A 12,529-nucleotide genomic window follows, 5' to 3' on the forward strand; every position below is an offset into this window, starting at 1 on the left:
TCACTCGGGGGCCTGGTTCCTATAAGATCCCGGCGTTCGGAGACATCCCCGCCGAGCTCACCGTCTCGCTGCTGCGGGACGCACTGAACGACAAGGCCATCTTCTCCTCCAAGGTCACTGACGTCACTGACATCATCATCATCATCACCGCTCACACAGAGCAAACTGACTCCTTAGACTTCAGAGCTGATGACATGTTTTCTCTCCAGGCCGTGGGCGAGCCTCCTCTCTTCCTGGCAGCTTCAGTTTTCTACGCCATCAAAGACGCCATCAGCGCCGCCCGCGCAGAGGCCGGCATCAGCGGCCCGTTCAGGCTGGACAGCCCCGCCTCCGCCGAGAGGATCCGCAACGCCTGCAGCGACCGCTTCACCAAACTGGTACGAAAGACTGATCAACATCTGCCGTTTATTTTTATTGATCAACAAAACATCAGAGAAACTGGAGAAAAGTCTCTTTATTGATGTTTATTGATCAGATTTCTCTCAGCTCTTTAAAAAATAAGCCAATCAATGATCAATGGAGGCAGTCAAGTATTTATTTCCAGGTGTGGTGCTTTAAAGTTTTGGTACAAGGAGGCGGAAACTCTCTCTCTGTTTCTTTAGAATATTGAACATAATGAAAACACTGCATCACTTTCTACATGTTTGTGTTGCAGTGTCCTGCTGCTGAACCTGGGAGCTTCACGCCGTGGTCTGTACAGGTCTAAGGACGCTCGACCAGAGAGAGAGAGAGAGAACCGCCACTGATGATCTGAAACTACAAACGCACAACGAGCCGTTCTGTACTCGCACATCTCAGTCACTAATCGTGCATTAGCTTATATAGATGATATATAAATCACACTTATTGCTATATCACATCCGTTAGCTGCGTGGCGCAGCCTGAAGCTAAAGGGCCCGACTCAGGAAATGAAAGTCGATCTTCCACTGTAAAGAATGTCGTATCAATTCACTGTGTTCCAGATGTGAATCATCATGTAGCTGCTGCACTTTTACCTCAGCTCATATTCTTCACCGTCAAATGATGATTTTATCCATTTTCACTTTATGTTACAATGAATTTCTGCTCTGCTTAAACCAATAAAACGTCTGGAAGCATCTGCTGCTCGAGTTTGTTGGTAACAGTCTGTGATTGGTTTTCATTAACTAGTCCTGAATCTGCTAAGTCTGTGTGGTAACTAGTTCTTAACCAGTGATTTACTCAATCTGGTTCAACCACTAAAACTCAAGCAACATCTTAGCAAGTGGAGAGCCGTTAGCATTGTTAGCATTAGCCTTCTAACATCTGCGGTTTGGATTGACTGAGCTCATTTATATTGATCAGGTCACATTTACTCTTCACTATAAATAATGATCATCTTTATTTATTCAGCACCTTTAAAACACAGTTACAAAGTCATTCACAAGACGAGTATAAGAGGAACAATAAAGAACAGATTTAAAACTGCTGAAAGCTTGTGGGTGATGGTTGATGGGTGGGGGGTGATGGTTGATGGTGGGGGGTGATGGGTGGTGGCTTGTGGGTGATGGTTGATGGGTGGGGGGTGATGGGTGGTGGCTGGTGGGTGATGGTGGGGGGTGATGGGTGGTGGCTGGTGGGTGATGGGTGGGGGGTGATGGGTGGTGGGTGTGGGTGGGGGGTGATGGTTGATGGGTGGGGGGGTGGGGTGATGGGTGGTGGCTGGGTGTGGGTAGTGGGGGGTGGAGGGGTGGCTGTGGGTGATGGGTGGTGGGTGAAGGTTGATGGGTGGGGGGTGATGGGTGGTGGCTGGGTGTGGGTAGTGGGGGGTGGAGGGGTGGCTGTGGTGATGGGTGGTGTGAAGGTTGATGGGTGGGGGGTGATGGGTGGTGGCTGGGTGTGGGTAGTGGGGGGTGGAGGGGTGGCTGTGGGTGATGGGTGTGGGTGAAGGTTGGTGGGTGGGGGGTGTGGGTGGTGGGTGATGGGTGGTGGGTGAAGGTTGATGGGTGGGGGGTGATGGTGGGGGGTGTGGGTGAAGGTTGATGGGTGGGGGGTGTGGGTGGTGGGTGTGGTGAAGGTTGATGGGTGGGGGGTGTGGGTGGTGGGTGTGGGTGAAGGTTGATGGGTGGGGGGTGGTGGGTGATGGGTGGGGGGTGAAGGTTGATGGGTGGGGGGTGTGGGTGATGGGTGGGGGGTGGTGGGTGATGGGTGGGGGGTGAAGGTTGATGGGTGGGGGTGTGGGTGATGGGTGGGGGGTGTGGGTGATGGGTGTGGGTGAAGGTTGATGGGTGGGGGGTGTGGGTGGGGGGTGATGGGTGGTGGGTGAAGGTTGATGGGTGGGGGGTGGTGGGTGATGGGTGGGGGGTGAAGGTTGATGGGTGGGGGGTGTGGGTGATGGGTGGGGGGTGTGGGTGATGGGTGAAGGTTGATGGGTGGGGGGTGATGGGTGGTGGCTGGTGGGTGATGGGTGGTGGGTGAAGTTGATGGGTGGGGGGTGTGGCTGGTGGGTGATGGGTGGTGGGTGAAGGTTGATGGGTGGGGGGTGTGGGTGAAGGTTGGTGGGTGTGGCTGGTGTCAGGACCTTGACACTCAGGTGTCACAGCAGCTCTGGCTCCATGAGGATCACCTCCGTGTTACTTGTGTGGCGGGAGTGTGAAGTGTCACATGTTCGTCTCATCGTCCACGTGTCGTGCTGCACGTCTCCCTCACACTGTTCATGCGTCACTGTCTCTATAAAGACGTGACGCTGAGATTCGTCTGTGATCTAACATCAATAAACGGTCCAGCTGAGTCGGCCTGATTGCGGCTGAATGTCGGCACGCCCGGCTCAGAGCTGTGTAGTTTGTTGTGCTGCGGCCTCGTCCTCTAGCATCAGTGTGTGTGTCAGTACTGAGTCTTTAGTCTTCATCATGAAGAGGAGTGTGTCGTCTCTGCAGGATCCTGGAGGAGCTTCAGTGTGGTTGGTGTTTTCCAGGATCTCCTCAGCACATGACGCTGTGGGACATCAGCTGTTCCTGACTGATGCAGTGACCTTTACAAACAGCAGAGGGCGCCATCAGCTCTGAGCTTGACCCGACCTGCTGTCATGTTTCACACCAACACGACTCGATGAGGTTTGACAGAGAGAAGGAGACAGAGACAGAGTCCTGGTTCTGGTCCGTCACAGTCGGTGCTGGATTATGGCTCACAGCAGGATGGAGACTAAACCGGTGATCTTCTGTCTGAAGACGCTGCTGCTGCTCTACTCCTTCATCTTCTGGGTGAGGAAACGCTTCATCCACCTTCTGCTGCAGAATGTCTTTATATTTTCACTTTTCATTGTTTCATTCTTCTTTTAAAAACCCTGATGATCTCTGACACGTTTCAAACATGTTGCTAAAGTCTTTTATTCTCATGATTCTAGTCACGATCCAAAACTCACACTTTTCCACACTTCACTGTCTGAAGCTGATGTCTTGGAGGTTTTTAATTATAGTGTAGCACCGTTAAAGATCGTTTACTTGAAGTGGAAGGAAGCCATTTTGTATTTTATATTTAACTGTACAGGAAAGTGAAATTCACCTTTAAAGAAGAATCATATGTCAGAGGGAAAGTTTGGGTTTTAATCTAAGACTTGAACTGTTCATGATGTGGGACATCGGGACATGTGCTGTGTGATGAGGTCAGAGGTCACCCGCAGGTCAGAGCTTCAGTAATTATCTGGACCCTGAGGAATGAGGAGGAGGAGGAGCTGTGACACCAGGACGATAATGAAGATGTGAAAATACAACAGCAGGATCCCAGTGGCCGGTCTGAACATCACCCTGCTTGTTTCCTTCTCCTCAGTTCCCTCGTCAGGACTTTAGTCCTGGTTGTTTTCTGTTGCCATAGTTGCCACCTGGACTCAGTCGTTTCTTGTATTCAAATAGCCCAGGTCCAGGTCCTGGTCCTGGTCCTGGTCCTGGTCCAGGTCCAGGTCCAGGTCCTGGTCCATGATCTTCTCGTCTGTTTGTCACTTTGTCACTTTGCTGTCAGAGTTCATTACAGTCATGTGCTGCTGAATCACTGCTACACACACACACAGACACACACACACACACACACACACACACACACACACACACACACATACACACACACACACACACACACACACACACACACACACACACACATACACACACACACACACACACACACACACACACACACACACATACACACACACACACACACACACACACACACACACACACACACACCCTCCCTCTCTGTGATTCAGCTTCTTTCTTTCTAAATCCTGCTGAAATAGAATACTTCCTCATTGCTCGATGGTCTGACCTGTAGCCCCTCCCCCTCAGGTGACAGGTGTGGTCCTGCTGTCAGTGGGGTTGTGGTGGAAGTTCATGTTGGGCCCCTACATGTTACTGATCTCCAGCGCCCCGTCCAACGCTCCGTACGTCCTCACCGGCACCGGAGCCGCCATCGTGCTGTTCGGACTGTTCGGCTGCTTCGCCACCTGCAGGGGGCGCCCCTGGATGTTACGACTGGTCTGTGCACGTCATGATGTCATTACGTCTTGATTGAGACTAGATTCTCATTAGGACCAATAACCTGTTAACTAATCATTTTGACTTCTGCATGACCTCTGACCTCTGACGTCTGACCCCTGCTCAGTACGCTGCGTTTCTGTCTCTGGTCTTCATGGCTGAACTCATCGCTGGAATCTCTGGATTCATCTTTCGCCATGAGGTGAAAACACACACACACACACACACACACACACACACACACACACACACACACACACACACTTTACAAACAGAAGCAGTTATTCATACTGACTGAACTCTGAACTGAACTCTGTGTGTGTGTGTGTGTGTGTGTGTGTGTGTGTGTGTGTGTGTGTGTGTGTGTGTGTGTGTGTGTGTGTGTGTGTGTGTGTGTGTGTGTGTGTGTGTATGTGTGTGTGTGTGTGTGTGTGTGTGTGTGTGTGTGTGTATGTGTGTGTGTGTGTATGTGTGTGTGTGTGTGTGTGTGTGTGTGTGTGTTGTGTGTGTGTGTGTTCAGATCAAAGGGACGTTCCTCACCACCTACAGCGATGCAGTGATGACCTATGATGGACGAGATGACAGGAGTCTGGCTGTGGACGGTGTCCAACGCAGAGTCAGTGTCTCTCTCTCTCTCTCTCTCTCTCTCTCTAGTTATGACTAACTAACTCCAGGTGACTTTAGTTCAATTATCTTCAGTATTAATGAACCTGATGATTATTTCCTCCAGAAAAACTGTGACATTTTCTTTCTCTTCAGTTTTTATCTTATAAAATAATGTTTCCTCCATGTCGACTCTTTAAATGACGCAGAGTCAATGAGTTAAATGACAAACCAACCATTGAATCTTCTGTTACTTTCACTACGTCAGTGTAGATACTGGTCCCACAGGTGTCCCACAGGTGTCCCACAGGTGTCCCACAGGTGTCCCACAGGTGTCCCACGCTCAGACCACTTCTCTGTATTTCATATGTTTTGATGTGTATGTGTTTTTGAGCTAAACTCAGACAGGTGAGTGTGTTACCTGTGTCTCTGCAGTTACACTGCTGTGGAGTGTATAACTACACCAGCTGGTTCAGCAGTGTGTATTTCCCGGTCGGGGGGGTTCCCGCCAGCTGCTGTGTCAGTCTGTCCGACTGCAGCGGAGCCGACCTGAAGAACGCAACTTTGGCTGCACGTAAAGTCTACAAACAGGTCAGACACACACACACACACACACACACACACACACACACACACAATTCTTTAGACCTGAGTAACTGTAAAATATTTGTCTTTGACATTCGTCTGAAAAACATCCAATTAGCAGCTTGAGATGTCATTAACAAGATCACAGTGAGTGAGGTGTGTGTCTGCAGGGCTGTTATGAGCTGGTGACGTCCGTCATAGAGAGCAACATGGGGATCATCGCTGGAGTCACCTTCGGCATCGCCTTCTCTCAGGTGAACAAACAGGAAGCAGCAGCCACTAACCAAATATCACGAGACAAAATATACATTTCAATTTTCCAGAGTGATGAAGCAGTTTGATGTGAGGCGAGGAGAGTGTCTGTGTCCCATTAGTCCTGAGAGTGATGCTCGTTGTCATGGTGACCACCTCACCTTCACCTCCAGCTCCTGACATGAGTTTACATGTAAAATAGAAACACCTCTGGTGAACTGGTCGTCACTGTGACCAATCAGGGTGCTGATGATGCTGAGGAGGCCACGCCTCCCATTGGCTGAGGTCACTGTTAAGTTTGATATTCACACTACTCCCACATATATGAATAAACAATGTATGATGGATATTGTGGAGCACACACAGACACAGACACACACACAAACACACACACACACACACACACACACACACACACACACACACCTGTGACAGCAGTGATCCTCCAGGAAATAAAGAGTTAAAGTGAAAACCTCTCTGTGTGTTTGTCTCCAGTTCATAGGAATGTCTTTGGCCTGTTGTTTGTCTCGCTTCATCAACGCCAACCAGTACGAGATGGTCTGACAGGTAAGACACACACGCACGCGCGCACACACACACACACACACACACACACACACACCCTGACAACACACATTGTCCTTATGATGTCAGTCACCTCCATCTGCTCTTATTTTACTGTTTTCTTTCTGTTATAGAAAAAAGATGAGGATGCACATCACCATGGAAACCTGACATGCATACCACTTTCTTGAATCTGATTGGTTGTCTGTGTTAGGAAATAATACATCATTAATAATGTTAAATAACTTGAGGACACTCTCACTGAGAGGGCACTAACTGAACCACACACCCTGTCGTTTTTATTCCTGTTTGTTTTGTTGTTTATTTCTGTTGTTGTTGATCGTGTTCCTGAAACAATCTCTCCATGAATCTGAACACGTTAACAACGTCTCCAACATTTTGACTGATGAAGACCATGTCATGTATTTGAAAGCTCCAGAACAGCTACTAAATGTCGTCTTCTGTATTGTATTTTGTTTTGTGCTCACTCGGCAGACATACTTATTCCATGAACTTTGTCTCAGGGGTCGACAGGGGCCCGAAACATGAGCGTGGCCCTGGCTGCTCCCTGTTATTACACTATGTTATTTATGTTTATTACAGTGTTTTTATTGTTTGCGTGTTGATTGTGTGAAACGTCATGTGGTGAGAAATAAAACAAGAAAACAAACCAGAAACTTTTTTTATTTATTGAAAACAATGATAAAAACACAAATAGTGACATATTTAAATATTTGTCTTCAGACATGAAATTAATTCATTACTAAACGACTGAGAAAATGACAGACAGGAAATACAACAAAGTAGAACATGGTGAACTAGAATCAGCACATTGATAACCATATCCTGTATAATTCATAAACATACAGATGATTAATATGCTAATGTTCTTCTTCAATTTTCCTTTTTCAGTTTTTTTCAGTTATTTTTTTCTACACTTTTAATTAAGTAAAACTACAACAAGGTAGAAATACTCCATCAGTACAAGAGTCCAGCGTCACAGTGAAAGTTTTATCGCAGTTGTTTACCTTTTTTTACGCTTCCGGGCGTCTCCTGGTAACCACGGCAACTGTCCCAAAGCTATGAACTCTGGGTAATTCCCTCTGGCAAAGTCTGTAGAAATGCGGACTTACGGAAAGTGTCTTCAGACAGCAGGACAGAACTGGACCTCACGCACTGACCGGGAACGAGCCTCAAAATCTGAGTCTGTGGGAGTTTGACCTTTGACCTTTGGGATATAAAATGTCATAATTTCATCATGTTATCCTGTCCACAGGCTGGTTAAAACATATTGTAACTTTAAACCTTTATTGAAAAACATTCAGACGGACGAACAGTGCAGAATACAATAGAGGCGGGAAAAATAAATTTCATTACTGTAAAATTATGAGGAGCGGCGCGTGGGACGTCCGTTAAACCGGGTAACATTTACTGACGTTCTACATGACGTCAGATGGCCTTGCCCCCTGTGATTGGCTGTCTCCGGAGGTTCGGTCTTTCCCTGACAATCCCCGCCTCGTCCTGCTGATGCTGCCCAACACACCCGCAGACCTCCCGGTGCTCCCTCTGACAGATTAACGGCACACACACCGGCACGACCGAAGAACAGCAGCGGACACACGGTGAGTTCACCGGACACCTTCACCCGTCACCGAGCTTTCACGGTTCGTGTGACCAACTGTCCCCGAACCTTGGGCGGCGAACGTCACGGTGGCTGCTCTGTCGTTTCGTCCCCGGTGATCACGGAGACTGACACAGGCAAACCGCCGGTAAGATTAGAAATGGATCCGGACACACTCAGCTACAGGCGGTTTGTTTCCTCCCGTTATTCTAACAGTTGTTCGGTTGCCGTTTCCTCGAATTTAAATTCTAAACAACACAGTGGATCCTGGTTCCGTTATCGGACGCGGTCAGACTTCGACACAACACCGGTGCGCAGAGAAATTTTGATCTTCCACTCGAAAATTACCAGACACCGATACAGTAAGGTCTGATGTGTGAGTGAACGTGTCTGTGTTTAACGGAAGAGGTGGATGTCGGGAGATTAACGGAAAACCTGGACATGTCCGATAATGGGTGCAGTCCGGCAGCGTTAGCTTGCAGGCTGCTTTAGCGCTAATTAGCGGCAGCTCGTGGTGGATTCTCAATCCAGACACATTAACGTTCATCTCCTCACTTTAACGAGCCAAGTGTTTGTCACCCGGTGATGTAATAACTGTAATCACCAACTGGAATATACCGTTAGTTCGTTTGCTAATTGTGTTAGCCGCTGATGCTGGAGACTTCCTGGTTTCTCAGTCTGCCTTTACTTCTTGGACTGTACAGGTTTATGTAAAGTCTTAGTTCGTGTTTGGAGATGTTTGTTAGCACCTGGTAGCTAATACCATGAGGCTAACTGCACCTCCATCCTCACTCTGTGTATCTGTGCTTTTATTGCAGCATGTTTCCTGTCTGAGCTCCGGGTGAAACGGGCGGCAGGAGAAGCTCTCCATCCCCGGCAGTGACACCAGGCTTTCAGGGTGAAACCACAGACTCTTTCACCAGGAAACTGATCCATGTTGGAGTGGTGAGTGTCTGTGCAACCTGGTCCAGCTCTCGGGGGTCAGGAGCTAGTTAAGACTTGACCCGGGATCTGGCTGCGGCCTCATAATAATCCTCTAAAGAGCTTAAGCGGGCTAAGTTCGTCCCTGGACTGTGACAGGTGGCGTGATCACCATGATGCAGATATCTGACTCCTACAACCAGAAGAACTCGCTCTTCAACGCCATGAACCGCTTCATTGGCGCCGTCAACAACATGGACCAGACGGTGATGGTGCCCAGTCTGCTGCGGGACGTCCCGCTGGACGAGAACGGGGACGTGAAGGCACCGAGGCCCGCCAACGACACCACACCCGCCGCCGCCGCCCACTGCACCACCTGCTTCCACCAGGACGCCGACATGTACAGCTCCTACGTCCTGCTCAAGTCCATCCGCAACGACATCGAGTGGGGCGTCCTGCAGGGGGACGGGCGGGGGAGGGACAGGGCGGGTGTGACGGAGGTGTCGCGGGTGGAGGCGGAGGAGGATGACCTGGAGAAACAGTTTCGTTACCACCTGAACGGACTCCACACGGTTCTGTCCAAACTGACGCACAAGGCCAACATGCTGACGAACCGCTACAAGGAGGAGATCGGCTGCGGAAATTAACCACGGACGGATTCATTTATACAAGTTCTACAACCACACAGGTGTTTTTAACACGGTTCAGCTCGTTAGTTAATTAGTCAGACACTATTAAATTCCTGCTTCAGTGTTATGGGGAACAAACTTCACTTCATCATTTCCAATTCAGAGTTCAAGGTTCATTAGTGAACTTGAAGTGATGCTGAAACACCACAAAAAAACTAATCATTTCCATTAATGAAACCTGAGCATCTACTTCCTGTTTCAACACATCAACCTGTCTTGATGTCACTGATCCCCCAGACACATGCAGTTAAATGAGGTCATGGGTCATTTTGACCTGTTATATTCTCACGTTTTAGATTTTTTAGAGAGAAAAATAGTTGTTAGTTTGAAGAGCCAGTGTCTGACCCTGCTACAGGTTGTACGCTGGATTTCAGCAGTCGAGTTCAGACCAGGTCTGATCCCCGGGGGGACGCCACAGGATTCTGCTGCTTCAGTTTGGACCACTCTTGTTTTAATGTGTCTGTTTATGGACGTGGCACATTACATCACTTCCTGAAGTGCCACTTCAAATGTTAGAAAATCTGAATTCTCTTTATCACCGTTTGTCATGTGGGGTTGACTTCCTGACACTGATAAGCAGCCGATTACCAAATATTCAATGTCAAAGTGTCCTTGAACGCACCTCCAAGGAGTTTTCTGATCCGTTAGTTTCAGCTGCTTCACCAGACTGATTCAAAACCAAACACTGATTTTACTGGATGATCTCTGCAGCAAGTTTCAACTTAATTAACAACAACATTGAAATGATTTTTAGAGTTGATGAACTAACATTTGTAAAAACACCAGTGTGGTTTGTAAAAAAAAAAAAAAAAAAAAAAAAAAAAAAAAGGGACTGCAGCTGTTGATTGGACAAAAAACTGGAGAAATAAGAACCTGATATTTTCTCTGGTTGTTTGTCCGACTGTAGTTGTTGAAGACACACAGTGGGTGATTGGCTTTTTGTCTTGGGGCTGTTTGCACTATGTTTTCAGGGTTATTGTTTATCTGTCTTTGTTTGTCCTCTCTCTCTGGACGTCCTTCATTTCATGCTGTAAATTCAAATCTATGCAAACGCACCGAGGGCAACGTGCTCGGCGGGAAACCTCTGCAGAGTGGAACCTGCTCTGTGACGAGACTGAAGAGGAAGCGGCTTCGTTAATATTTGTTCTTGACTGCACACGCACAAACTGAAGAGAAGTCCTTTATTTTCAAAATAAAACTCCCTGACCTGCTTCAAATGTTCATCTTAAATGCAGCTGACAAACTTTAGACACATGATGACACTTCATTGATCTCTAACCAATACGATTCCAGTGCAAAATGATCAATACTAAAGTCGATATATTGCTGGAGTATGACACCAGCCAATCACAGGTGTATTTTGGCCATTGAGTTTACTTGTTTACAGAGATTTCGGAGCGAATCTTAATTGGACGTTAAAGTGTCTGTCAGGCTGCAACTCATTCAAAACCTCCGCTGGATTTTCCTGAATTTATTTTCTTGCATCAAAACATGAACAACGTGATTATTGACAGATGTTGTTTCTGTTGCGATGAAGACGAACCAGAGTTTAACGAAACCGTCTTTAAAGGATCCGAAGGTTTGAAGCAGCAGCTCAGTCACTGTGCTTCATTTCTGGAGCTGCGTAAAAATACTGTATGTGAAAATATTAATGCAATATTCCACAGAGCAATGCTTTTTTCCATTTAATGTCCAGCTTGAAAATTAAAGGTTTTGATGAGTAGTTTGGTGTTTTGATTCATTCTCAGACTAATTAGTAATTATAGTAATTACAACATTTGTCTTTTACTCTCATATGTTCTAGTCATTTAATGGTAGTTTGATTATTTTAAATGTATTCTAGTTTACTTAATTTATACTTTAATCCACCAAGATACAAGAATTCTAAGATGTTTAAGAGTTTCATCTTGAGATTCTTCCAATTTAAAATGTATATGAAATATTCTCATTTTGTTTATTTAGGTTAAAGATCCTAAATGGAAACTTCCTCCTTTAGATCTGCAGCTTTTTGTGATGAGGTTTTGTAAAGATGAACGTGTGGCCTTTACACTGATTTACTATAATTTATTACATATTATATTATCAATAAACCCAAACATAAACCTATTTAAGGCCGTTCACTGACCACAGTTGAAAGCCTTCATCAGACGTTTGGTTTAAATGAAACTAATGTTTTGGTGGGGTCTGGTTGCTGGACCCCTTCAAGGTCCCGTGCAGAAAGGGGAATAACTACTTATATACTGCAACACATTTCTTTATCTTGTTGAAGACAAGAGGAAGAGAACGTTGGTCCCGACCTGGATGAGTCTCTGCTCCTCAGAACAAAGATGGATCTCGACTCCGACCGTGAATCACAGATCATCATGTTCATCATGTTCCAGGAAGGAAGCTGAGTCACATGATCTGAGGAGTTGGTGAAAAACAAACCTCCCTCTGTGAAGACTTATGTTCAGCTCAAACACACTGGGGGGGGGGGGGGGGGTGTAAGGGGCAGCTAGGGACCACAGCCTGAGTAAGACGTTCACAACAGACACAAACACTTTGATTTCAGACCAGGTCCAACAACACGTCGTACAAACTAGTTCTTTTCTACAACAACCTGAGTCTCACTGTCAGTTACAGCTTACATCTGATCAGCTGATGGACGTCGCCCTTTAAAGCCAATGATCCTGCCCATAGACCCGTCGCTCTTTAAAGACAGACAGCTGGGTTCAGGAGAGTCTGGTCTCTGCTGCTGGATCCTGAAACAAAAACAGAACTGATAAATGTGCATGTTGAATAAAAACTGATGAAAAATATCTTCAATC

The 12,529-nt window shown here is 46.9% G+C and overlaps 3 protein-coding genes across 4 annotated transcripts in view; all 3 read left to right on the forward strand.

Annotated features, from left to right (window-relative positions):
• xdh (xanthine dehydrogenase) overlaps positions 1–1,109 on the forward strand; it is a 16,814-nt gene extending 15,705 nt beyond the window's left edge. The window contains exons 33-35 of the mRNA XM_056370667.1: positions 1–113; positions 210–377; positions 656–1,109. The exon at positions 1–113 is cut by the window's left edge and continues 76 nt beyond it. Of these exons, the coding sequence (XP_056226642.1) occupies positions 1–113; positions 210–377; positions 656–706 (332 nt within the window). The 3' untranslated portion in view covers positions 707–1,109. The remainder of the gene's footprint in view (positions 114–209; positions 378–655) is intronic.
• Positions 1,110–2,889: 1,780 nt separating this feature from the next.
• On the forward strand, positions 2,890–6,494 carry LOC130165456 (tetraspanin-7-like). Its single transcript, XM_056370767.1, has 7 exons — positions 2,890–3,218; positions 4,299–4,487; positions 4,615–4,689; positions 5,008–5,103; positions 5,526–5,681; positions 5,846–5,929; positions 6,423–6,494. Exons 1-7 carry the CDS (start codon positions 3,138–3,140, stop codon positions 6,489–6,491), a joined length of 750 nt encoding a protein of 249 aa, XP_056226742.1. The 5' UTR covers positions 2,890–3,137; the 3' UTR covers positions 6,492–6,494.
• A 1,476-nt stretch (positions 6,495–7,970) lies between these two features.
• LOC130165465 (mid1-interacting protein 1-B-like) lies at positions 7,971–11,445 on the forward strand. Of its 2 annotated transcripts, none has more exons than XM_056370779.1 (2): positions 7,971–8,113; positions 8,931–11,445. In XM_056370779.1, exon 2 carries the CDS (start codon positions 9,207–9,209, stop codon positions 9,678–9,680), a length of 474 nt encoding a protein of 157 aa, XP_056226754.1. In that variant the 5' UTR covers positions 7,971–8,113; positions 8,931–9,206; the 3' UTR covers positions 9,681–11,445. The 2 variants fall into 2 exon arrangements, with proteins under 2 accessions (XP_056226754.1, XP_056226755.1); XM_056370780.1 differs by lacking the exon at positions 7,971–8,113 and adding an exon at positions 8,282–8,816.
• Positions 11,446–12,529: the final 1,084 nt, after the last annotated feature.

The sequence above is a fragment of the Seriola aureovittata genome, chromosome 24 (assembly GCF_021018895.1).
Source record: "Seriola aureovittata isolate HTS-2021-v1 ecotype China chromosome 24, ASM2101889v1, whole genome shotgun sequence".
Taxonomy (NCBI): domain Eukaryota; kingdom Metazoa; phylum Chordata; class Actinopteri; order Carangiformes; family Carangidae; genus Seriola; species Seriola aureovittata.